The sequence below is a fragment of the Antechinus flavipes genome, chromosome 5, assembly GCF_016432865.1.
Source record: "Antechinus flavipes isolate AdamAnt ecotype Samford, QLD, Australia chromosome 5, AdamAnt_v2, whole genome shotgun sequence".
NCBI classification, from domain to species: domain Eukaryota; kingdom Metazoa; phylum Chordata; class Mammalia; order Dasyuromorphia; family Dasyuridae; genus Antechinus; species Antechinus flavipes.
In genome coordinates this window covers 191,627,950-191,655,832 of record NC_067402.1, presented here as the reverse complement: position 1 = coordinate 191,655,832, position 27,883 = coordinate 191,627,950, and the positions used below count along the sequence as shown (strand labels likewise).

The following is a 27,883-nucleotide window of genomic DNA, read 5'->3' as shown; positions in this document are numbered from 1 at the left end:
TTGTATTTTTGCAAATATTCAACCATTTCTTCTAGATTGTCAGTTTTATTGGCATAAAAGTAGGCAAAATAACTCCTAATTGTTTTCATTTCATCATATTCATACTTTTCATTTTTGATATGATTAATTTGGTACTTAGGTTTTCTTCTTTCCTTTTAAAAATCAAATTAGATAATGGTTAATCTATTTTATTGGATTTTTTTTTCAAAAAACCAGATCCTAATTTTATTTATTAATTCAACAAGTTTTATTTTTTTAATTTTAATAATGTCTTCTTTGATTTTCCAGGATTTATTTTGCTACTTAATTTGAGATTTAAAAAAATTTTTTGTTTGTTTGTTTCATACCCATTAAGTTAATCTGCTTTTTCTCTCTTTTACTGATATGTGTTCAGAAATATAAAATTTTTCCTAAGATTGCTTTGGCTGCATCCCACAAATTTTGATATGTTGTCATTATCTTTAATGAAATAATTTATTGTTTCTATGATTTGTTCTTTGACCCACTCATTCTTTAGGCTTAGTTTCCCATTAATTTTTAATAATTAATATTTGGGGTCCTTTATTGACATAATTTTTGCCTTACAGTCTGAAAATGCTGTATTTAAATTTTCTGCTTTTCTGCATTTGTTTGTGAGGTTTTTATGTCCTAATACTAATCAGTTTTTGAGAAAATACACTGTAGTAGAGCTGAGAAAAAAGCATATTCCTTTCTATTCTCCATTCAACATTCTCCAGAAGTCTATCATATGTAATATTTTTTGAAATTCTTAATTTCTTATTTATCTTATGGTTAGACTTATCTAATTCTGAGAGTGGTAAATTGAGGTCCCCCAGGAATAGTTTTACTATTTTCTTCTTATAATTCATTTAATTTTTCCTTCAAGAATTTTATATCCTTTAGTGCATTATTGATATTAATTCATTGTTTAGGTATCTTTTAGAAAAATACATTCTCTAAATATTTTAAATTAGCTCTGTTTTGCTTTGTCCTGCTTCAGACTTTATTACATGAGTTAAAAAAAAAAAAGCATAATAGATTCTGCTCTAGTCCCTTATTTTATCTGTGTGTCTTTCTGTTTCAAGTACGTTTCTTGTAAACAACATATTGTTGGATTCTGATTTCTAATCCAGTCTTCAACTTGCTTTCATTTTATATGTGAGTCTATTCCATCCACATTCTTAGTTATAATTTGCTATTGTATTGACCTTCATACTGATTTTTCTATTTTTTCTTCTTTTTCACCATGTTCCATCCTCAAAAGTGGTTTTGTTTCTGACCACTGCCTCTCAATCTCTTATCCCTCTTATCTCTCCCACTTTTTCTTTCCTCCTTCCATATTTCTACTGGGTAAAAGTAACTTCTATACCCAATTTTGTGTGTGTGTGTGTGTGTGTGTGTGTGTGTGTGTGTGTCTCCCTCCTCTCACTTCCCCCTCCTCCCAATGCACCATTCTCAACTTTCCATTCTTTTTTTTTTTTTTAAAACATCATCCCAACATAACAAATTCATTCATAAACTTTTCTCTAAGTAGAGATGTTCTAATTGCCCTAAGGATAATAATGTTGTTATTGCTTACTTGTATTATCTTCCCATGTAGTTATATAAACAGTTCAACCTTATTAAATCCTTAATGATTTCTTTTTCATTTTTATCTTTTAATGTTTCTTTTGAGTTTTGTGTTTAAATGTCAAGCTTTCTAGTCAGCTGTGGTCTTGTCTTCAGGAATGTTTGAATGTCTCTATTTCATTAAATATTAATTTGCTCCTCTGAAGGATTATACTCAGTTTTGCTGAGGTTATTCTTATTTGTAATCTTAGCTCCTCTGCCTCCAGAAAAATGATGTTCCAGGCCCTCTGCTTCTTTGAAGTAGTAGCTATTAAATCTTGTGTGATCTTGATTGTGGCTCTGTGATATTTGAATTCTCCCTTTCTAGCTACTTGCAATATTTTCTCCTTGACTTAGGAACTCTACATTGATTATATCATTCCTGGAAGTTTTCATTTTGAAATTTCTTTAGGAAAGAAATCAGTGAGTTCTTTCAATTTCTACTTTGCCCTCTGGTTCTACAATATCTGAAGAGTTTTCCTTGATTTCTTGAAATATGATGTCTAGACTCTTTTTTTGATCATAGCTTTCAGGTAGCTTAATAATTCTTAAATTATCTCTCCTGAATCTATTTTCCAGATCAGGTCAGTTATTTTTCAGATGAGATATTCCCATTTCCTATTTTTTCATCTTTTTGATTTTGTTTTACTCTTTCTTGATATTTCATAGATTCATTAGCTTCCACCTTTCAGATTCTAATTTTTAAGAAGTGATTTTCTTTATTGTGGTCTTGTATCTCTTTTACCATCTGGCCAATTTTAAGTTTTAAAGAATTATTTTCTTCAGTATTTCTGTGCCTTTTTTTTTATACCAAGCTGTTAATACTCTCTTCATAATTTTCTTGCATAGTTTTCATTTTTTCCCTCTATTGTTTTTATTTCATTTTTCTTAATTATTTTTTTCCTTAAAAAAAAAAAAAAAAAACTCTTTTTCTTAAGGTCTTCTAAGGATTTCTGTTGGGCTTCTGTCCACTCGGTATTTTTCTTCTTTGCTTGTAGATTTTTCAAGTCATTGTCTTCATCTGAATTTGTATCTTGAGCTTCCCTGTCCCCATGGTAGCATTTTATGGGCAGGTTCTTTTGTTGTTATTATTATTTGCTCACTTTTCCAACTTCTTTCTTGACTTAAAAGGTTATGTTGAAGCTGGATTTTGCTCACCTCTGGAAGGATTAACTGTCCTGAATTTCTACCTTTATGTGCTTCTGCTTTCATAATTCAGTCTGAGAACCTCTGATATTTTGATGTTTTCAAAGTGGTATGATCCAGGTAAAGATCTGGTTACTACCTCCCAAATCTGTGCTACTTACCCAGGTAAAGAAGCACTTCCTTCTTCCTTGTGACCTAGTCCTGGAACTTCAACCCAGAACTAAGTTAATAGGCAACAGAAAAAGATGCCAAATGATACCTGATCTTGTTCTTACTGCTAGCACTGGATCTCTTTATGACCAGGCCAATCCCTTACCATCTCTGAACACTGCTACTAACCCCACAACCTACAGATGGTTGCTTCCAGCCAGCCCTTACCTAGTATCCAGAGTCCCCCCCTCCTGAGCTGCCCTAAGTTGGCAAAATGACTCATTTTGACTTTTTCACAGTTTCTCACTGAAAATTCTGCTTGATGCTTTGAGGAGAGGTTTGGTAGTTATGACTTTTTACTCCACCATTTTAATTCTGCCTACGACAGATTTTCAAAAAGGGATTAATAACAATAAAGGTCACAGAGAAATCATATCCAGTGAACTCAGCAACTTTTATTCTTTAGGAGGCAAATGTATTTGTAAAGATAGAAGCCAGGTGGTAGAATATTAAGAAAAGAATCAGTGGTAAAGCAAAGACAACTCAAAAAAATACAGCAATAAAAATAAAATGGAACAATACTGGAAAGATTAAATCAAGAAATAGGTTCTTCTATAAGAATAGTCTAGATATTTAGAGATATAAGTCTCTACGGAGAAAGAAAACTTGGTGATTTTAAAAAGAAAAAAGATGAGTATGAAAACTGAATAGTTCAACGTTCAAATAGTTACAATATTTTAAATAAAACCAATCCATGAAACATTCTTGATCTAGATTAGGATTTATTAAGTGTTGAAAGAAAAAGGAAAGCTCAAATCAAATAATCAAAATTTATTAAGTACCTAAGTCATAGTCATACACTGAATGCTAGACTGAGTAAATAAAAATAGATCAGATCTTTCCCTCAAAAGTATTTGCATTTATTTGGAACTGTGCCCAAAGAACTATCAAACTGTGCATACCCTTTGATCCGGCCGTGTTTCCACTGGGCCTGTCTTCCAAAGAGATAATAAAAAAAGGGGAAAAGACCCATATATGCAAAAATGTTTGTAGCAGCCCTTTTTTGTAGTGGTAAGAAAGTAGAAACTGAATGGATGTCCATTAATTGAAGAATGGCTAAATAAATTACAGTATATGAATATTATGGGATATTATTGTTCTATAAAAAATGATTGGCCTGGAAAGACTTGAATGAAATGATGCTAAGGGAAGTGAGTAGACCCAAGAAAACACTGTACACAGCAACAACAAGATTATGGGATGATCAACTCTGATGGACTTGGCTCTTCAACAATAAGATGATTTAGGTCAATTTTAACAACTTGTGATGGAGAGAGTCAACTGCATCCCCCATCTGTGGGGATCAAATGTGGATCACAACATAATATTTTTGCCTTTTTTTTTTTGTTGATGTTTTGCTTGCTTTTTGCTTTCTTTCTCATTTATTTTCTTTCTTGATCTAATTTTTCTTATGCAACATGATAATTGTGGAAATATGTATAGAAGAATTGCACATGTTTAACATATATTAGATTACTTACTGTCTAAGGGAAAAAGTGAGGGGAAAAGAGGCAGAAAAAAATGGAACACAAGATTTCGCAAGGGTGAATATTGAAAATTATATTTGCATATATTGTGAAAATAAAAAACTATTATTTAAATAAGAAAGAAAAAAAGTATTTGCATTTTACCAGTATCAAGAATAGGTGAATAGATAAGTAAAGACAAAATAATTTCAGATGGAATGGGGGTAAAATTAAAAGCTAAGGGGATCAGGAAACCCTCACATGGAAAGTAGCACTGGAGCTGGACTCTGAAAGAAACTTGGAATTTTAAGAAGTAGAGCTGAAGAAGTATATTTTAAATATGCCAGACAACTTGTATAAAGATACTAAGCTGGAACCTTGTGTCTGAATAACAATAAGTAGACCAATTTGATTGGAAGGTGAGTAAATGTAATAAACTTGGAAACTGTAAAAGACTTTAAATTGTCATAGTAATTCCAACTTGTAAAAGACTTCAAATGTCAAAGAAACCTTTCTGCTTTATTCTTGAAGAAATAGACAATAGAGGTTTTAGAGCAGAAAAACAAGATGGTCAGACCTATGCCTTAAGAATGAGAGGAGAAGTAGGAGAGCAATAAGGAAGGAGGCTGTTACAATATGGTCAAAAAAGTGACAAGAAAAAGGTGGTGACTATGTGAATAAAGGTAGCCATGTATTTGATGATGATTAGTATTTTGGGGATATCTAGTAAGCATTGTCTAACAGACAGCAGGTGAAGGTGAAGGCTCACTGGGACTAATATGCACAAAAATGACAGTTGAATCCATTAATGCTAATACATTACTCCCCTCCTCCCCCCCAAAAAAAAAGATTACAGTGAAAGACAGGATACCAGACAGAGCCTTATGATGCAATCACAAACAATGGATAATATACAGAATATAATGTAGCAAAGAACACTTAACAGTAGTCAGATAGGCAGCAGAACCGAGAAACCAGTTTGATGAAAACCAGAGACAAATTATTCAGGAAGAGAGTAGTAAATAACATCCAAAAGTAGGAGCTCAAAAGGTAATAAACTGAGAACTAGCAATTGAATTTTGAAATTATGAATACAGGCAATTTTGGAAAGAGCAGTTTTAGCTGACTAGTGAGGTAGAAGTCAAATTACAATGGTTTGGGAAGTAAAGGGAATGAACTGCAGGCAACAAGTCTAGAAAGCTTTTTCTAGGACTTTGCTAGGAAACATAGAGGATAAATAGATTAAGTGGATCACTGAATCAATCAAGTAATTTTGCTTCATTTTCTTAAAAGATAGGAAAGATTTGGGCATATTTGTAGATAATAAAAAAAGGAATAAGTAGATAGGGAGAAAATGAAAATGAAAGAGAAAAGTTGCAAGTTGGGAGGAGGTATAGACTTAAGGGAATGGGAGGGGTTGGTACTGGCAAAAAGGGCTACCTCTTAATCATAGACTGAAGTAAGGGAGTAGAAAATGAGGATGATAACAAGAGGCTCTGAGATAAAGAGTAGGGGAGAAGAGCTGAAAGCAAATGATCTGAATTTTCCCAGTAAAATATAAGGAGAGGTATTTTCCCAGAAGGATAGGGCAAAGAATAGTCAGGTAGACTTTACAAAAAAGATTTAGGACAGCAAAAGTGAAACATATAACAGAGGGTCATTTTAGGAAATATAAAGGCATTTAGGTTCCAAATAAGATAATGTAACACAAATATCTAGTGCTATCATTTTGCATGGGTAAATGATTTTCTCTATCATTGTTCTATAAATATGTAAGTAGAAGCAGAGCAAGCAGATGATACGGTTTTATTTTGTTTTAATGAAACAAGTAAATAAAAACAAGTTTGGCCTCTGGTTGTGAAAACAGATGAAAAATAGAAAAGCTTTCTTACAGATAAGAGCTTTACCCTGAGAATTTATTTTAAAGATCTGGTCTTATAAATAAGCATGCCTACATTAGGACCCGAGTTAGAGTCACCTTTACTGAGAAAAGGAATAAAGTTTATTAAGATTAGCCATATCTGTTCTGTTTTAGTGTCATTAGTTTTAATTGGACAAAACAAAATTAAATACAAAAATTAAAAACAACAAAATTCTTCAAGTAATTACAAAAAATATCAAGTACCAGAAGACTACAGTAGAGAAGAAAAGACCTCATATTCTTCAGTGCCCCATTTTTAGCTCAAGGCTCTGCTCAACTTCAAAATAAACCAAGTTCAAACTTTTGCAGGCAAAGGAGGAAGAAAGAGGGAGGGGAGCATTGCTGATTTTAAAAAGGTGATTAAAAAGTGAACACATAAATAACTGTAAGGCATGTCAAGTCCATATATGAAATACAATTAAGAAATTACAGTATGTAAATCTACAAACTACAAATGTTAAGATAAAAAAAAAAAGCAGCATTACAAAAACATTTTGTTATAATTTGAAATGAAAAATATTATTCACCATGGAAACTATTTGACCAGGCTCAGCCAATTTCACCTTTGGCTAAAAGAATCACTCATCAAGGCCAAATCATTACAAAAATGTTGTAAATAAATATAATCCCATCCCTCCCCATCCCAGGACCCCCTTGCCAGCAAATTCCCACTAATGCATTCCTCAATAAAGGTCTGAGCTTTTTAAAGCTAGAGAGGGAAAAAACCTCACATAATCTATCAAGGGCTACTTTGTATATCCCAAACCAGATCAAGAAGCCAAAACAGATTTTCGTGAGTGTGAGGGATTAAGAACAATAAATACTGAGAAGGATCGAGAAAAAGGGAGATAATAAGCAAGATAGTAGCACTGGTTTCATCTCATTTCAGTCAGATATCCAGAATCTTCAAATAAAATACCCATAAACTTCTCTTTGCATAAGAAATTATTCTTTCTTTGGAACTGTCAAAGTATGAGGGTAGAAGAGCAAATTAAATAAGTGACAATTATGGCTGCTTTAGTACATTAAACTTAAAATCTTTTTTCTTTTCATATTCTCAATTTTTACCTGTCTAAAACTATCTTCTTTGCCCTTGTGGACCTGACTAAGAACTCTCTCCTAGGTCTTCTATTTTTCTTTTACTACAGTGATGGCACAGAGGAAATTCATTCATTCAATCAAGGGATGTCAACTGCTAGTCTTGTGTAAATTTAAGCTATTATTGTGAAGAATGTAGGAAAATAATCTATTTTTTAAATTTTTTGAAAATGGCCTAAAAAGTAAGAATAAAGATTTTAAGCATATTTCCCTTCTTATTCTTTGTTATAATAATAGTTCTGAGTGAGAGGAGAAAAGCTATATTGAGATGAGGGTGATATAAAAACAAAGACATCAATAAAAATTCTAGGAAGATTACAAGCTACAATTAACTAAAAAACAGCATCATGGTCAAATTTAAAGTTTTATCTTCAAATTCTTATATAGTGTAAAAGCATTCATGCAAACAAAGCCAATTGACATGGAAATTTAATTAAAACCTTCAAGAAGAATTTGCTGAAAATTATATCAGTCCTATAACATTCTTTACTTAAAAAAGAAACTTTTTTTTTTTTCATGAAAATAGACCCTTAAGGAATTCATGAATGCCTATTTTAAGTACTTTCCCTGGAAAGCAAAAGGAATTTCTACTGCTAATTAGAGTTGGAAAACAACAATAACAGATAATTCATTTCACAAATTTCCTAAGTAGTTTTAAATGCAGTCACAAAATAATAAAAACAGGCTCACTACAAAAAGACAATATGATTATATGAAGATTAAAGTGACTCAACACCATAAAAGACACTGCAAGGTATAGCACTGAATTTAGAAGAGAAGAAAAATGGCATGGGTAATTCCAATTGCTAACTCAAAAGTTCTCGTTCTAAAAAGCCATTCCTTACCATCTTTGCAGGTTTTCCCATTCTCAAGGAGTTTTACTCCAGTTGGGCAGGCACACTGATAAAAAGGCTTGATTGGAGACATCAGACACAAGTGGGAGCAACCACCATTATCAATTCCACATGGGTTTGTAGCTGTCAGATATAAACCACAGGAATTAACAAGAATGATCAAGAATAATCCTTCATTAGCGGATAAACAAAAGTAACACTATTACATGAATAATTGCGAAAAGCACCAAATAAATAAAAATAATTGTCAAATGTCATTTAAGTGACCACTTAAATTAATTAAATTTAAGTGACCACTTAAATTAATTAATTCAGTGTTTCTTCAGCACAGATTGTGCCTGACACTGTGATACAAAAAAAACAGAAGACATGGTATTTGATTTCAAAAAATTATCAATCTAAGGAACAACACACAAAAAACAAATATCAAATACTAAGAAATTAGAATTTCAGTAACATGGGAAAATAATCAGGAGAGCATCACTGAAGTAATGAACTAAGTCTTGAAAGATAAGTAGAATATTAACAGTTGAAGGGGAAGTGATGGGAAGGAGAGAAACATGTGAAATAACAAAGAGAGCATTTAAAAAGTATGAAGATAGCAGTTTGGGTGGTATAGCAAAAAAATTCACCTAACTGAAGCTGATATATACTGATGAATAATGAAAATGAGTTTGCATTGGTAAAGGAGAGACAAATCAAAGGATGATAAAGGACAGGAATTTCAACTGATAAGAAAGATAAGAGGAAATCATTAGTGCTTTTTCAACAGAATAACATGATAATACCATGTTCTAGAAAGATCAATTGGGCTATATGAAATGAAAATAGGAGCAAGATTGGAGTTAGGGAAACCAACTATGATATTGACAAAATCCAGGTATGACGTGATGAGAAGCTAGATTAATGTAATGATGGTGAAAATATGGAAAATTTAAATTCCAAAAAACAAAAGGATTTGGTTGCTGAATAATATAGGAGTTAGAAGATGATTAAAAAGAGACTCCAAAATTTTCAAAGCAGAAAAAAAACAATGGTGATGTCATTAAGAGACAAGAAGGACAGGAATAAAAAAAGAGTAGTTTGTTATTGCTGTTGGCTGTTTCTCTTAGAAAAGAGGGTAGAATACATCATAGAAATAAAATGATAGTATTTAACTTAAAAATTCATGTAGATAGCCACATATAATTCCTTAATTGCAAACAATGGATTCTGGGTTTTACAATCACCCAATCTTTTACCAAAATTACTATTCAGAACAAAATACAGTCAACAAATCTACTCAAAATAGAAAGAGAGAGAAGTGCCAATAATACAAAGCAATATATAAATTCCAAAACTTCCTCCTATTAAGTGTTAGAATATAACCAGATGCACATGCCTGTGTTTACATATTCTTGCCTTTCTTTTAGATTTGGTCCCAAACCCCAAATGTCTCAGTGCCGCTGTTAGCAATCAAAGATCTGGCTGATTGGGAAGGGTGATTAAGGAAAAGCAAGTCATTGAACACAATTGAAGGTGAACTGAATAAGAGTGAGACTTTTTGTTTTTCAGTTTCTCAGTCATGAAAGAGTTAAAGCTGTATGTAATTCAATGAACTTACTCAACTGACATCCACTGCCTAAATTCCCATTAACAAAATTGGCTTAAAATTTTTCTTAAGTCTCAATACTGAAGAGAAACAGAAATAGTGTAAGAAAATCACTGCCTAAAAACTTGGCATATGGCCACCTCAATTCTCATTCCTCCTCTTTTTTTCTCTTAAAAAAAAGAAGACGCGGGGGGGGGAGGGGGATAAGGGGGAAAAAATGGGACATAGAGTCTATATGACAGTAACTAGCAGGAGATACCAAGAAGTAAATACATTATGCTGAACAATATAAGGAAGACATATCAAACATTAGGCTACAAATCCCCTGAGTGCTGTAGAAATCATTAAAATATAATTTCACAAAATAATAATAAAAAATCTAATAGAATATAGATAATGTTAAGATTTGATTTTCTAAGTCAATATGCAACTCAACATAGTGGCCCATTTCTATTTCAGTTTGACATCACTAATCTTAAGACATATTTAACTACCCTTTTACTAGTTCTCACAAAAACAGACATTGTATCAGTTCCAATTTACAATTTTAAAATATGGCTCACTTACCATTTGGCTGTCTCTGCTGGTTAAAGGCATGTATATCCATGGGAGAGAAGATATTAGAATGGATTTCACGTAACCCCTCCCCAGTGTACTTATTACAGGCCAAGATGGAATGTGTGTTCCAGTCAGTCCAGTACAGTGTATCTTCAAACAACGTCAAGGCAAAGGGATGTGGAAGAGAACCTCTAACCACTGCCTGTCTATTAGATATAATTAAAAAAATAACAATAGTTTAATCTTACTTTACCATAATTTGATTATTACAATATAATCATTCACCAAAATTACCTCCTAAGCTCCTATGGCAACAGTAACAGAAATCTGACATTAAAAAAAAAAAAAGTATCTTTAACCTATCTACTATATATGGTTTTAAAAAAAGATTATTTTCATGAAAAAATATTCAAAACAATATTTCATATTATAACAGAAAATTAAGAGTTTTAAATAGAATTTCATCAAAGAGCTAGAAAATAGATCTGGTCCTACTCCATAAGGGTTCTAGAAACCACAAAATTCTAGAACCAGAGAATGAAGCAAAAGGCACCAGATTCACCAGTTTCAAGGATCCAGGAAGTCCAGGGAATTACTGAGTCCAATATTAATTCAGGAGTCAGCATAAAAGAGAGTTCTCATACTTCTATCCATTCTTTGAAAGCAAACTCATTCAGAAGATGAAAAGAGATTACTGGTTAGCCATTACAAAGTTAGCTCTTTGAGAGTAAGGATTTTATCATTCTTTGTATTTATATTAAAGATATCTAGGAAAGTGCCTAATGTGACTACTAAATGCCTATTGAATGACTAATCGATGTAGGCTAGCTTCTAAGACAAGGGTTAAGGATTTTGTGTCACAAACACTATTGACAATCTATGGCAGTGGTTCTCAAAGTATGATATAGAGAATCCTGAGGATCTTTGAAACCCTTTTAGAGGGTCTACAAATTCAAAAATAGTTTTTTATTTCCAATATGGTAAATGTCTATAAATATAATCCAGATAAACAAAAACTCTTTGGAGAGATCCTCAATAATTTTTAATAGAGTAAAGATACTGAAAACAAAAGTTTGAGAACCACTGGTCTATGGACTTATTAGAATAATTTAAAATGCATAAAACAAAATACATAGGATTACCAAAAAAATCAATTATATTGAAAGAGTATTAAAAATTCACACTCTTTAACCTAGGTAATCCTATTATAAATTTATACCATAAAAAGATTAATGAATGGGGGGAGGGGGGAAGAAAGGCCTACCATTACAAAACAGGCAAAAAAAAAAAAAAATCTGGAAAGAAGTTAGAAAGTATTCTAGAGAATAAGTTATTATCTTGCACCGAAAGGGATAAAAAATTAAAATGATACAAGGTGAATACAACAAAAGAATATGTACAATGACTACAACCATGTAAACAAAGGCAAAAATAAAAACAGCAACAAAACTCATAACTCATGTTAAATGCAATGGATGATGTGAATACAAATTATTAAAGTAAAAGCCTACTACTTTTATTTAAAAAGCACTTTTTGCTATTGTTTTGCTCAACCATTTTAGAGGCTTGGGGTGTTTTGTTTTTTTTATTTTGGGGGGGGGTTAGAGTCTTTAAAAATTTATTCTTGAATTTCATTTTCATAAATATATAAAGTCCTGTTCATATAATTATTTGAATACATACAATCCAAAACATTTAAAGTTAAAAAAAAATTTTAATGATAAAAAAATTTTTAATTCAACAATAAAAGTTGTTTCCAATGACTTCAGTTCAGCAGAAATGGATCTAGAAGAAAAATCACTCCCCTTCTTTAAAATCAGAAATCAGCTACATCAAGAATAGTTGTAATATTAAAATTAGAAATGTAAAAGGAAATTGGGGAAAAAATGCAAATTCTTTCTTGTTATTCAGTGACATATATAGCTTAAATTCCCCGCCCCCCCAATCTTTTCATTTTCATTTTATTATTTCTTTTGGCCTTATGACTTGTACATTCATTATACTTTTAAGCCTTGGCTCATACTCACAACCATCTCTATAGACCTACAGGTCATTTGTCATCAGCAGTGAGCCTATACTACCGCCAATACTTCTGACACCTAAAGGCTGTAACTGAACTTCTCATAACTTTGCTTTTCTCATCTTTAAAATGGAGATAATAATTGCTGTAATACCTATCTCATAAGGCTTTTGTGATTCAAAAAAAATTGTGTGTAAAGCAATACAAACTTCAGACACTATTTAAATGTAATTATTATCAACACCAATGTACATGTAAGACAAAAGGAAAATGAGGCAACAAAAAAAGATGAACAAAGGATAGGATACAAAAGCAGTTCATCTATGGCAAAAGCTAAAGACTGGTAGTTCCAATTCCTGTTCATCTCTGTAATTTTAGGGATACCCCAATTCCTTGCCGTTTATCTCTTAGCAAAGAATAAAATTAAAAGTCAAAAGTTCTTCCTTTCCTTAAAGTTTCAAAAAGCCTATCTTTCTCCTATCCCAAATTTTCCTATCCTTGCTTCTGTGACTGATTTTAAAGTTAAAAACAAGTATAGTAAAAAAAAATGTATTAAAAATTCTTACCGATTAGTTCCATCCAGATTTGATTTGTGGATAAAATTAAGTTTTGCATCTGCCCAATAAAGTTTTTCTTCCTCATAATCCAAGGTTAATCCATTTGGCCAGTAAATATCTGTGTTTATTATAATGAAACGATTTGATCCATCCATTCCAGCACGTTCTATCTTTGGAACTTCTCCCCAGTCAGTCCAATACATGAACCTAAAATTATAAAGAGAATAAAACAGAGATGACAGAGATGACAAATATGTTCTACAAATACATTTCCCCAACTCCTACTGTACCTAGAATTATATTCTCTAAGTACATATTTCACAAAAAAATTTAAAACATGTGCTTCTAGAACTTTCATTATCAAAACTTCCCTCCAGAAAACAGAAATGTATATAGAATTAAAAAGAAATGTGATGCCTAGGGTAAGTTTGAATGTTAAAATATTATCTTAAAGGGTTGAGTTAATCTTCATTCAGCACAATATAATGTTTCTCCACAATCAAAAACTGGAAGAAATGAAGTATTGTAAATATTCAGGCATTATATACACATAATCATTTCTCCAATATTGGTCCTTATTTAAGTGTTCTCTACTGAAAATTATCAAGTAATCAGCCTAAAAACAATATATTCTAGCCCTCATCATATATTCTAGGTCTCTCTAATCAAGAGAGCAATTTCAATGAACATAACTCAGGAATTTAGATGAATAAACAACAAGGTCTCTAATTGAAAAATAAGCATAAGCATATCTAACATATATAGAACTGTTTGCCATCTAGGGGAGGAGGTGGAGGGAGGGGAAAAATCGGAACAGAAGCAAGTGCAAGGGATAATGTTGTAAAAAAAAAAAAACTACCTTGGCATGGATTCTGTCAATATAAAGTTATTATAAAATAAAATTAAATTAAAAAAGAAAAAGAAGCATAAAGATAAGTGTACAAATATGTTTACATATATTGGATTTAACATATATTTTAACATGTATTAACATATATTGGATTATTTGCCATCTAAGGGAGAGGATGGGGAGGAGAGGAAAATTTGTAACACAAGGTTATGCAAGGATCAATGTTGAAAAACTATCCATGCATATGTTTTGAAAATAAAAAGCTTTAATTTTTAAAAAGCATGAATTCTATATTTACAAATGATTTACTAGCCATCAATACAGCCAATTAAAATTTTTTGTCACCACTTACAACTGAATAAATGAAATTCAACACAAAAAATGTGGTAACTTTACTGTCACTTCCACTAAGCTTAATTATCTAATCTCATTTACTTTTCATTTTATATAGTTAGTATGTATTCTGTTTTAGTGATTTTTCTTTCACCCTACAATATTTCAAAGAAAGAGGACTTTCCATATTCTAATTTGTTTATCTAATGTATTAAAGTATAATATCAATACACCAAAACTTGATGTTTTCAGAATAATGCAGATATGAAAATCCTAGAGGGATAGCCTTTTCTGTTTGCTTTTATAAATACTTTCAAGTTATATAATATATAATTTCATTTACATTTATTCCTATTAAATTCCATTTGGCCCCACATTTGGTCCCATATCGTAGTGAGTTTTATTCTTTTGGATTGGTGACCCTGTTATTCACCCTATTATCATTTCCTTCTACTTGTGTCATCTACATTGCTCAGTTAAGAGAGGGAAGAAATCATGTGTTTTTTATTTGTTGCAGTTCATTCATTTTAATCACATCTAAGTCTTCATAACCCCATTTGAGGTTTTTTTGGCAAAGATACTATAGTGATTTTACATTTTCTTCTCCAGCTCATTTTACAGATGAGGAAATGGAGGTAAACAGGGTCACATAGGTAACTAGTAAATATCTGAGACCAAATTTGAATTCAGGTCCTCCAGATTCCAGGCTTGGTGCTTTATGAATTCAAAATAAAAACCATTAAACATACATTTCTATGTCACTTCCACAGCATCCCTCACATCCATTCCCTCCCTTCCCTATACTCATAGTCTTATGACTGGCCTTTATTAACTCTTGGCCAGATAATTGCAATAATTTCCTAATTATACATGCTACCTCAAGTGTATTCCCTCTCCATTTTATCCTTCACACAGCTGCCAATATGATATTCCTGTGTTTTAAGAAAATCTTTTTGGTGGATCAATGATGGCTCAATCAAATGAAAGAAAAGAAGCATATAGAAGACATGTCATGACCTGATTCAAAAACCTTTTGTAGCTTCCTATTTTCTCTAGAATAAAATATAAACTCCTCTGGTATTTAAAACTCACCAATGTGTTGCTACCTTGATATACTTATAATAAAATCCTTTTGATTCTCTTTGTTCTGAGTTATGTCAGGATGAAAGCCCCAATGAAGAATTTTCCTTTTAACATACCTTTCTCCCAAAAGCAACTCCAAAGTTCCACTTCCCCCACTGCACTCTCAGAGATTACCCCATGTAGAGATACACAATGGCACTTACTAGCTATGCCCCCAACCTAGCACTGATGATCTACAACTGGAAATGAGTTGGAAACACAGTCCTCAGGGCTCAGAAGCTATGGTTGGAAAACTAGAGGCTCTGGAGTCAGTACAAGCAACCCCAGAGATCAGAACCTAACACTGTCTATTAAGGATGCCTGCAAAAATAATAGGAAAAGGGGCAAAAGAAAGTATTGGTGATTGCTAGGGACCACACCAAGATCTAAACGTAACTGGTACATAAATCTGGAGGACAGACAAACCAAAGAGCATTATTGGAAGCAACTGCCAAAGAGACTGAGCAAGTAAAGGCCCCCAAATTTAAAAAATTCATTGTGTGCATAAATAGCCAACCTGTCACCAAAGGTATGAGTGGCTGAATTAACAACTGGAAAGAAAATGGCTAGAAAACAAATTAAAATAAAGATGATGTTCTCAGAGATCAACTCACTAACACTGGATAATATGACTCAAAACATGAATGTTGAGGAAGGAAGTACATTCCTGCTTGTTCAAAAGTTGAAGGCAGTGTTGAAACTCAAAGATAAGAAAGAGAAGCAACTAGAAAAAAGTGAGAAGAGTGAGAAGAGTGAGAAGACCCAATCAATACTTGCAAATGTTGAAATTTAAGGTGTCACTCTGTTTGACTCTGCAATGTGATCAAATCATTTTATCTTTACCTTTTTTCCTCTTTGTCTCGGAGCTAGCTGTGATTCCATGGCTATCTTTGGCTATTTTCTTCATATGCTTCCCTCTCTCCTCCCCAGTTTTAACAAGTGCAATTTTTATTTTTTAATAATACAAATAAAAAAGAAATATGTAACAAAAGCAACTGCAGAAATCATTCACATGTACTACTAATAAAGAAAAGGCAAATATATCCTCCTCTTAGATCCAACTAAACTCTGAGTTACTCAACTCCTGCCCAGGATTATCTAAAAACTAATCTAGACTTCTTGACTGCCCACATCCCTCTGATTAATAGTAATCACCAACTTTTCCTTCAGGTACTAGGAACTGTGGAATAAACCTAGCCATATGCCCTGACACTGCTTTCTAATGACTTCCTGGCTTTACCACCTGCCCTCCTCGTATACCCTACAGTTTTCTACTATCATCTGACTTAACTGATAATCTAAAGATTCCTGCCTGGGTGCAATTGGCCCCTCTGGTGCATTCTTATAACTTTTAGGTTTAGGACTTTTAAAAGTCTTTTCATTTGCCCAGGAGTTGAACTCTCTAATATGCTGGTTTTCTCCCAAGTGTGAACTTGACTATAGATTGTCCTTCTCTAGCTGTTATCCCAGTACTATGCACAGCACTTGGAGCTTAGTAGGAATAGAAGTTCAATAAATGCTTTTTCATTAATTAGTAATGTCTGGTTTATGGCTCCCTTGATGCTTCTGAAAAGTGCCATCTTTACTTTATAAAATAGACACCTCTTTTTCTATTTAAGAAAAATCTTAAAGATTTGGCAAAGGTAGGAAAAAAACAAGCAACAAGGAAGGAGGGACTGTGGGAAGAGATCCCAAATGGATATTTGGTGATATTCAACTCAGTAAGAATATTTCACATTTAAAAACTTATTTCCTTTTAAATAAAATGTTTTCACTTTTACAGTTCTGGATAATGGTTGCTCTTACAAATTTGTAGAAGTTTCTTAAAGATGTTGGATGTCAAAATCAAATAATTAAATTGTTCCTGTTTAAAAAAAACAATGAAAAATAACCCCTTCACAATCTAATTCTAGATCACTTTTCCAGGCTTAGTAAACATTATTTCTGTTCACATAATCTACCTTCTTGCCAAAATGGCCTTCTTGTTCTCACCTCCTTACTTTGGTACACAATTTTCTACATTTTAAAAAATACCAATTCACTATCCCTTTCTTTACAGTAACTCTTCCAAACCTTTTTCATCTCGCCACTTCGTTACCCTTACCTCTACCCTCCCAGCTGACATTCTTGCCTCATAGTTTACAAGAAAAAAAAAAGGCTGTTCTCTGTAAAGTTCCTCTTCTTCTATCATTCAGGTGCCTTCTGTCACTCTCTTCCTTCACCTCTCCTTCACATGAAGTAACCTTACTAAGTCAAAAGACTCTTTGAATAGACTCCTCCCTTCTGTCATCCCTACTCTTTCACTTATTTTCAATCTTTCATTCTGCTCACAAATATCCCCATGTGTTCCCTTCCCTGAAAAAATCCTCAACTGGCCATCCCATCCCTGCTACAATAGGTGCCTCCACTTTCTCTCCCTTCAGCTCTCTTCTTAACCCCTATAATCTGGCTTCCAATCATATCATTCCACCAAAAGGTTCTCTCCAAAGTTGCTCCAATGGCTTTTTCTCGGTTTTCATGATACCTAATCATTCTATAGAATCTGATACTACTGATCAATGGCTTCCCCTTGATACTGTATTCTCTCTATGTTATTAAAACATTACTCTCTCCTGATTTTCCTCCTACCTATCTGACCTCTCCTCAATCTCTTTTGCTGATCTTCATCCAGATCATGCCCTCTAACCAAAGAGGTTCAATTCAATTTAGCAAGCATTAAGTGCTTCTTACATGCCAAACATTCTGGATAAAAAGATAAGAAGTTTCAACTCACATGGAGCTTACATTCATTTAGGGGAAAATAACATATGTACAAAATAGTAAATATATAATAAATCAAAAAAGAAAAAAAATCAGGGAAGCACTGCATAATGGCAGTTCTTATCTTTAAACAGGACTAGAAATTCCAAGAAGAGAAGATAAACATTACAGGCATAAAGAACAAAACACAAAAGCAAGAAATCAGATTAAATGCTTGTATAACATAGGGAGATGATAAGACATTCTGGTAGGAATTTAACATGCATAAGAGGGAACAAGCTGATTTATCATTACAAATGTCACTCCTCTAACTTCATCTATAATTCTGTTAAGTATATTACCATTTTCCTCGTTAGTCAGGTTCAGAACCTAGGAGACAACCTTTCCTTACCATTCTCACTTTCCATATCCAAGAATTTGTCATTTGTCATAATACTTAACCTTTGCTGGGTCACAGTTTCATCTTCCATAAAATGATCTTATAGATTATATACTTTTACAACATCTCTCATATCCAACTCCTTTTTCTATAATCACCACCACAGGAGTCAATCCTTCATTATCTCTCACCTGAAGTATTAAAGTATTTCAACTGATTTAGGTCCCGAATTCTGAGCTACAAATGCTACTCAATTCATCTTGCACAGTTACCAAACATATTTCTAAAATACACTTCTGCCCTCCCTTTTGAGAAGCAGCAGTGACTCCCTTTTGTCTCTAAGGTGAAGTGTGTATGTGTGTAATTTAACATTTACAGTCTAGTTCTTTCATCATCCAATTTCAATCTTTTTCCTGGTTCAACACACTCAGATATGCTAAGATCTAAAGTGGCCCAACCTGCTTTTCCTTGCCACATTTCCCAACTATGTCTAGAATGTTTTCCTCTCAGTTCTCTTTAAGGCTTAAATCAAGTACCTTCACCTACAAGTGACCTTTATGGATTAGCATTAGCATTCTCTACACTAGAAATTAAGTTTATATTTATATACATGTTCTTCCCAAACCCCTAATTCCTTAGAGGATACAAGCTCACTGAGGGCAGGGATTACTTTATTGTTGTCTTTTCATCCCCAGTCCAAGCATAACACCTCATATTATAGAAACTAAGATTTTAAATAACTGAATTGAACTGATTAATGATTAATGTAAAATAAGTTTAGAAATATAAGCAGGCACTACAAATGTCAAAGAGAAGAATTCAAATTTTATACTTGAGGAAACACAAAGCCACTGAAGCTTCTTAAACAAGAGAATAATAAAGTAAGACTTTCACTCTAAGAATATCAATTTTTGCAGCTGTATGAAGGAAGAAATGGAAAGGAAGAAACTATCATGCAGAAAGATCAATCAGAAGGATATCAATCAACCAACAAACATTTATTAGGTACCTAGATTTGTCAAGCAAAGCATTGCAGATAAAAAGAATGACACAATCCTTATCCTCAAGGATTTTATAGACAAGGAATAAGACCTGACGTGAAGTGGTAGTTTTATGAGCAGAGAGGAGGGGATGGATCTGAAATGTTGAGGAGGTAGAAATAGAAAAACCTGGGAACTAATTATACTGGGGAGGGTGAAAATTGGACAGAGACAAGAATGACATCAATGTTGTGAACCTGGAGTAATAAAAACAACAGTAATATTGCTTTAGTAAGCATTACATAATGCTTTACATATATTATCTCATTTGATCTTCATGACAACTCAGTAAATTAGGTTTATTTACCTAATAAATAAAAAGTTATTAAGATTAAACAAAAAAAAAAAAAGAAAGAAAGAAAATGAGAAAGAGACTGACAGAAGGGGCAAGTTCCACAGGAAATGGGATGTAAGGAGATTTCAGGAATTATTATCCCGATTTTACAAATGAGCAAACTAAGGTTGATAATAAAGTGACTTGAACAGACTCACAAAACTAGTGTCTGAGATGAAATTTGAAACAAGGTCTTCTATCTCCAAGTCCAGAATTTATTTGTTTTTGAGAGGCAATTGGAGTTAAATGACTTGGGCATTTACACACAGCTAGTCACACAGCTAGTAAGTGTTAAATGTCTGAAGCTGGATTTGGACGCAGGTCCATCTGACTCCAGGACTGATGTTCTATCCACAGCATCGTCATGGGCCAAAAATTGCTATTTTTTAAAGAAATATATAAGTTAGAAACAGGAAGTAAGGAGGAAAAATTCTGTTTTAAATAAATTAAAGATCTGCTTGCAGGATATAAAGATGGAGAAATATAGCAATTGGTGATGCAAGACAAGAGCTCAAGAAGAGAGATGAAGACTAGATATGTAGCTCTGAAAGTTGTCTGCACAGAAGAGCAAAATTTTAAAAAACAAAACAAAAAAACAAGAAATCACCCAGAGAATGTGTAGAGAGAAAAGAAAATTCATCATCTGAGGCACATTTATGCAAAATGGGAAAAATATGGACAATATTTAAAGGAACAGAGATTTTTCTTTTACAACATGACTAATAACAAAATATGTTTAACATGATTATACATGTATAATCTATATCAAATTGCATGTTGTCTTGGGGAGAGGGAAAAAATTTAGAACTCAAAATCTTAAAAAAAAATTAATGTTAAAAACTATCTTTTCATGTAATTAGGAAAAAATAAAGTGCTATTAAGTAAAAAGTAAACAAATAAATAAAAATTATGAAAAAGGACTTAGGAAAGAAAAAAAAGAACAGAAACAGAAGGAGAAGCAGGAGAGAATACTGTTAAGAAACTCAGGAGGAGGGGGAAAGAAGTTTATCTAATGAAGAAGGGATGGTCAATACTGCTGAATGCTATAGAAAGTTCAAAAAGGACAAAGTGTGAAAAAGGACCTTGTATTTAGAAATTAAGAAGTCTCTGAAAAGAATAAGTCAGAAAATTACAAGGAGTTGAAAAGTAGGTGAAAAGTGATAAAATGAAGCTTTTTTTTTGTATTAGTTTGTGAAGGGAAAAACAAATATAAAAGAATAGTTTAAAGGGGCTAATTGAATTACATGAAGTTTTGTTTTTAAAGAATGAGAGATCTGGAAATACATATAATATACATATATAGGGAATATAATTATCCAAAAATATATAATTATATATTATTATGTAATAACAATATATAAGACTTTATATAAATATATGTGTGTGTATATATATATATATATATAAAGTACAGAATATGAGAGTTCCAAATATATATATATATAATGTATATATATGTATATATATATGTGTGTGTGTGTGTGTGTGTATATATATATATAAAGAGAGAGAGAGCGAGCAAAACAAAGATTGAAAATGAGTGAGAAACTCATTGATTAGATTAGTGCAAATTAAGACCACTCTGAGGTACCACTATACACCTCTTAGATTGGCTAAGATGACAGGAAAAGATAATGATAAATGTCAGAGGGGATGTGGGAAAACTGGGATGCATTGTTGGTGGAGTTGTGAACTGATCCAACCATTTTGGATAGCAATTTAGAACGATGCCCCAAGGACTATCAAACTATGCATACCCTTTCATCTAGCAGTGTCTCTACTGAGTCTGTACCCCAAAGAGATCATCAAAAGGAGGAAAGGACCCACATATGGAAAAATGTTTGTAACAGCCCTTTTTTGTAGTGGCAAAAAACTAAAAATTGAGTGGATGTCCATCAGTTGGAGAATGAATAAACTATAGTGTATATATATATATATGTTGTGGAATATTATTGTTCTATAAGAATTGGTCAAAAGAAAAATTTGGAATATGGGGTTTTGCAAGGGTGAATGCTGAAAATGATTTTTGGATGTCTTTTGAAAATAAAAAGTTATTAAGATTAAACAAAAAAAAAAAAAAAAGAAAGAAAATGAGAAAGAAATGAGAAGGGGCAAGTTCCATAGGAAATGGGATGTAAGGAGATTTCAGAATAGTAATAATAATAAAATAATAGTAATAAATACACTGAATAAAGTAAATATAAGACCAAAAAGAGGAGAAAGAAGAGCAGTTCCTACAAGGGTCAATTCTCTATGTTACAGGTGTCATGGCACAGTGAATCTGGATATAGGGAAAGGATTATTAACAAGTGGGGCAGATTTCCCAGTCAGGGCTTGCACCAGCCACCCAAAAATAATTTCTTCCCCGTTTCTAAACTCCATTCAACTAAATATCTCTGCCCCTAAACGGTAGGATTTATGAGTTAAGCAATCATAGGAAAAAAAAAACACCAAAGAAAATGAGGGAAAATGAGCAAATAAAAATTGAGTTCAGTATCATAAGGGTTAAGAGAAACCTAAATAGAACTCCAGATGAAGTTAATTTTGTAATACCTTCAACAAGGACCCCAGTAAAGAGAGAAAAATGACCAAAGGAACTCTTAAGTGGTTAGAACATCTAATAAATGAAGGAAAAAAGGAACAAAATTGGAACTGGAAATTGGAAAAAGGAATTAATTTCAAAACACTGAAAGAAAAAATTGATGACAGAACAGATGCTGGAAAACCTTAGCAAAAAAGTGAACAAATTAAAAAAAAAAAAAGGATGAATAAGCATTCAATAATTCAAGAAATACTGAAGACAGCAAAATTGAAAGAATATGATATGTCTAATATGAAAAATAGGAAAAAAGTTATTCTTAAAGAAAATATGAAAGCGGAGCTGGTAAACATCTAAAAAGTACAGAATATGTGAGTTCCAAAATTTTTTCCCTCTAACTCCCTTACCCTCCCCAAGACAGCAAGCAATCTGATATATGTTATACATGTATAATCATTTAAAACATATTCCCATGTCACTCACACTGTAAAAGAAACATGAGAATAAAAAGGAAAAGTACAATAAAGAAAAAACAAACCACCACCATTTCCTCCCCAAAAAGGTGAAAATAGTATGATTCAATCTGCATTCTGTGTCCATAATTGTCTCTGAATGCAGATGGCATTTTCCATCCCAAATCTTTGGAATTGTCTTATTTCACTGCATTGCTGAGAAAAGCTAAGTCTATCATAGTTGATCATCACATAATCTTGTGGTTACTGTGTACAATGTTCTCCTGACTCTGCCCACTTCACTCAGCAACAGTTCATATAAGTCTTCTAGGCTTTTTTGAAATCACGAAGCCCAACTTTAACGTAAAATTAAAGTAAATAAAATAGGTTCCAAAAATGAGCAAAAAAACCCAACAACAATAATAAACTGATTATAAAAAGCTACTATGGTGGCAGGGAAGAGCAAACTATAAATTCAGAAAAAACAACAATGAAAATGGCTACAAACAAAGCCTCAAAGAAAAATGTTAATTGGATCCAAGTCTGACAAGAATTTTTAGAAGAGTTAAAAGAAGAAATGTGGGAAGCAGAAAAAAAAAATGGGAACAGAAATGAGAGTGATGCAAGAAAATTATGAGAAAGAAAATGAACAGCTTGGTAAATGAGGCACAAAGAGGTAAAAAAACTGAAGAAAATAAACCTCAAAAAAGAGAACTGGCTTAATAGTAAAAGAGGCACAAAAATTCACTAAAGAAAATAATTCCTTAAAAAACTGAATTGGGTAAATGAAAGCTAATAATTCCATGAGACATCAAGAAACAATAAAACAATATTTTTAAAAAAATTTTAAAATTGAAGAAAACGTGAAGTAGCTTATCAGAAAAACAATTGACCTGGAAAAGATGGAGGAAAGATACCCTAAGAATAACTAGCTTACCGAAAAACATAATCAAAGAAAGAGCCAGGATATCATATTTCAAGAAATTATAAAGAAAAATTGCCCCCATGCCTTAAATCTAGGAGGTAAGATAAAAATTGAGAGAATCCACTCATCACCTGAGAACGATCCCAAAATGAAAATTCCCAGGAATATTGCAGCCAAATTTCAATGATCAAAGATCATAGATCAAAGGAAAAATACTTCGAGCAGCTAGAAAGAAAAAAATAAAATAATCAAGGAGCCATAGTCAGTTAAACAATATTTAGCAGTTTTCCTGTTAAAGGAGCAGAGGAATTGGAATATTATACTCTAGAAAGCAAAGGAGTTTATATTACAACTAAAAATAATCCACCCAGCAAAACTGAGTATAATCCATAAGGAGAGTAGAAAATAGCATACAGGAGTTAGCAAGGAAAGGGAATTAACAAGGGAAAGACAAATTCCCTAGTGGAATTCAAAATTAATCAGAAGGAAGAAGACATTAAAAGGAAGATGTTAAGAAATGGGAATACACTATTGAATGGCAAACGAAATCCATAGTGAATTTTAGCAGACTAATCCCAAAAGGAATTAGGGGAAAGGTAGAATTATACTACTGACTAGCTGGTTAACCCTAAAAGGGTAATTTTAGTGCCCTAAAAGAAGATGCCATGAGGCAGAAATATCCCACGGTGCTAGTCCTAAAAAAAGAGTTACTAAAGATCTATAGTATGAACAGATTTTTTTATATAAAGGAAATATAACCTCAGGGGTTTTGACAACATAACTTTCTGACTAGAGAAGTGAGGTTTCTAGAGGCCTCTACCTGGAGTGGGACTGTAATGCAAAGTCCACTGGAATAAAAGAACTACTTAAGAACAAAAGGCTCAATTACGACAGATGATCGCCTGAGTACCCTAACTTACTTGGCCAAGAAGTATTATACTTTTATCAGTGTTTTAGGCTTTCTATGCTAACACCCACCTAGCTACCCGGGACCTTATCAAAAAGGCTTTTTCAGGGTCACACAGCTATTAAGAGTTTTGAGTTAGAACTCAGGTCTCCCAGGCTCCAGGCCCAGCACTCTAACCACAACACACCATATAATACTTCCTCATGCAATACTCCAACTCCCAATTATTTTTTTGACAGGGTGTTTCTGCACATCCCTCCTTTCCCCTCCCCTCATGCCTAAAAATGCTTTCCCTCCTCTCCTTTATATTACAACTAAAAATAATCCACCCAGCAAAACTGAGTATAATCCATAAGGAGAGTGGAAAATAGCATACAGGAGTTAGCAAGGAAAGGGAATTAACAAGGGAAAGACAAGTTCCCTAGTGGAACTCAAAATTAATCAGAAGGAAGAAGACATTAAAAGGAAGATGTTAAGAAATGGGAATACACTATTGAATGGCAAACGAAATCCATAGTGAATTTTAGCAGACTAATCCCAAAAGGAATTAGGGGAAAGGTAGAATTATACTACTGACTAGCTGGTTAACCCTAAAAGGGTTAAAATAAAAAGATAAAATAAAAAGAATCAGTTCAAATCCCACATTTTGCAAGAGGCCTTTCTCTCTGAGAAATGCAAATGCCTTTCTTCTCAGATTATTTCCCATTTATTATGTTTCTATTTTGTATTTCCATAGTTTATAAATAAGTAGTTTCCCCACATTAGAAAGGGAGCTCTCTGAGGGTAGAGATCTGTTTTCCTCTTTCTTAAAAACTTAATGAGTGCTAATGAAAAATCAACTAGCAGGTTCTAGCTTCTGAAAAGAGTATATCAATTTACTCCTTTATAGCTCAATCTGAGAGTAGGGATTGTCTTCCCACAATGTAGCACAGCAATAGGCTGTGTATTAGTGCTTAATAAATGCCATTTCATTCATTTGTTCATTCAGCCAGTCACCACCATCTACCCAGGAAGTTATAGGCTCCCTGGCTATTTCAAAGAAGACCAATGTTTTACAGATTAAGAGGCTATATAAGATGAGGTTCTATCCTCTGGTAATCATAAATATGTGTGAAGGAGAATAGGTAGCCAGTCAACTCTACTTTCTCTGAAGGGAAAAGAATAGTCAATAGTAATACATATCAGAGTGTACAAGAACATTCACAATACACCCTATATGCAGGATCATGTGGGTAATGTAGAAAATGTGGTTGGAAATGTTGTTTCTGCATCAATGGTGGGAGCAGGGGCAGAGGGAAATACCTTTATGACAGTGACTGGTTTTTACCAATATGGTACTTGCGAGGACCGAGGCCCAAATAAGGTGAACATTGAGGAGAAATGTAATTAGGGGTGGGGAAAATTAAGCTCTCTGGATAGGCTGTAACCTCAGTAGTATCAAGCCAATAGGGAATCCAGAGAGACTTGATTCTCAGGAAAGGGTACAAAAAGTTATGCTTTGGCACTTTCACTGTATGTCTATTCTTTTAAATACCTATTCTTATAAGATCATGAATATAAATCTTTTCCCAGCTTCATTGGCAAATGTGCAGAGTTCCTCCTATTAAGGCCTTTTGTTTCTTCCAAATTGAGGGCTCATCCAGATATCCTGGGGTGAGGGGGGGGGAGAGTAGGGAGAATGCCAAAAGACAGGAAAACATGCTCCGTTGATTTCAACATCTCACTGATTGGCAATAGGCATCCCAGTTTATGGATCACTTGGGATCCTGGGACTACATTGGTGATTAAGATTACTGTGAATTCAGGAAATTTGAAAGAAAAGAAAAGTATTAAACTGTGGATGATTAGGCAACTCTGTACACAGACCAAGTGTAAGAAAAAAAGAGCTATTAAGTATTACCATTGGTAGTTGAGATCTTGGGGGTGTAAGGGAAGTGTCTGAAACTGAACGTGTAAGCGCAAAAGGTCTCACACAAAATAAGATGAGGAATAGGAACTCAAAGGCTCTAGGGAAACTAAGGGGAAATAATGAAACCCCAGTGAATATGCCTCCAAATAGTTCCAAAGGGAAATTGTTTTTAAAAAAATGGGAAGTACAACCTGTACTAGATTTTAAAAAAACAACAATATTTAAAATGTGTGCTTTTTCTTCTCTCAATGTCTCTCCATTATTTTTGTCTGTCTAGTCTTTGTGTTCCTCTGTGCCTCTCTCCCTATAGAGGAGATGCAATCAGAATTGCAGGTAAGAGGATTTGGCTGTTTGTACTTCAAATTAACCTGCATTTTCTTGAAAGTTAAGTTTTCCAGAGATTTAAAAAAAAAAAAAATCTAGGTTTACTAACATGAAAGAAGGTGATATGCCCTCTTGCACTGGCTTCTTTCCCTTCATAACCAAGCTAAGAGTTTATGCCACTCTCAGTACTCTAAGACCCAAACATCTCTGGCATGTAAGGTTTTTAACCCTTATTATGAGGCTACCTTAAAAGCCCAATCTCCTTCCTTAAGGCCCCAGAATTATTCTCAGTTTCCTACCCAAAAGACTGCCATTTTCCTAAAGCCGATGATTCTGGATCCCTGCACACTGATGCACAATTTCTCTCTACATAGGGACTCCTTCTATATCTCCAAGGTACTAAAATCCTTCTCATGGACTCCATGTGTATAGAAGGAACTGCTTGGGTCCCTGAATACAGTTAGGATCCTATTTTCAAAACTTTCCTTTTTTTCTCTCCCTTCCCTCCTTTCCTGACTATAGCAAGACTGGTAAAGAAAAGAGAACCCTAAAACTTTTTAAATAAACCCTTGAGGAGATGGAAGGCACTTAGCTTTTTGCTCCCAGGATCTGGAAAAACCACAAGCCTGCATGTCTCAATTTCCAGGTGCCACCTCATGTGATCAAATATTCAATACCACCTTAAAATTTTGGGAATCCAGGAGAATAGATCTGAATGTTACAAGATTTCAAGGTAGAGGCCTACTCTTTGAGGGAAAAACTGGCATTTAAAAGTTTCTCCCAAAGATACAGCTTTAAATTTTGTGCATTTAAATTGGAAATCTGATTTTTAATTTTAAGAGACCATCTGGTGCATGCTAAAATTGTGAAGTTGATTGTTTATCTGCTTATAAGATTTTAGAACTATGTATGCATTAATCTTTAATATTGAAGAACTGCTAGTGAAAATTTAAATTTGTACTTAAGCAAAGTTCTGTGGT

The 27,883-nt window shown here is 33.2% G+C and overlaps 1 protein-coding gene across 1 annotated transcript in view; it reads right to left on the bottom strand.

Annotated features, from left to right (window-relative positions):
- LRP6 (LDL receptor related protein 6) overlaps positions 1-27,883 on the bottom strand; it is a 137,451-nt gene that overhangs the window by 63,172 nt on the left and 46,396 nt on the right. The window contains exons 3-5 of the mRNA XM_052000098.1: positions 13,039-13,236; positions 10,462-10,658; positions 8,295-8,426 (exon numbers count right to left, since the gene is read on the bottom strand). Of these exons, the coding sequence (XP_051856058.1) occupies positions 8,295-8,426; positions 10,462-10,658; positions 13,039-13,236 (527 nt within the window). The remainder of the gene's footprint in view (positions 1-8,294; positions 8,427-10,461; positions 10,659-13,038; positions 13,237-27,883) is intronic.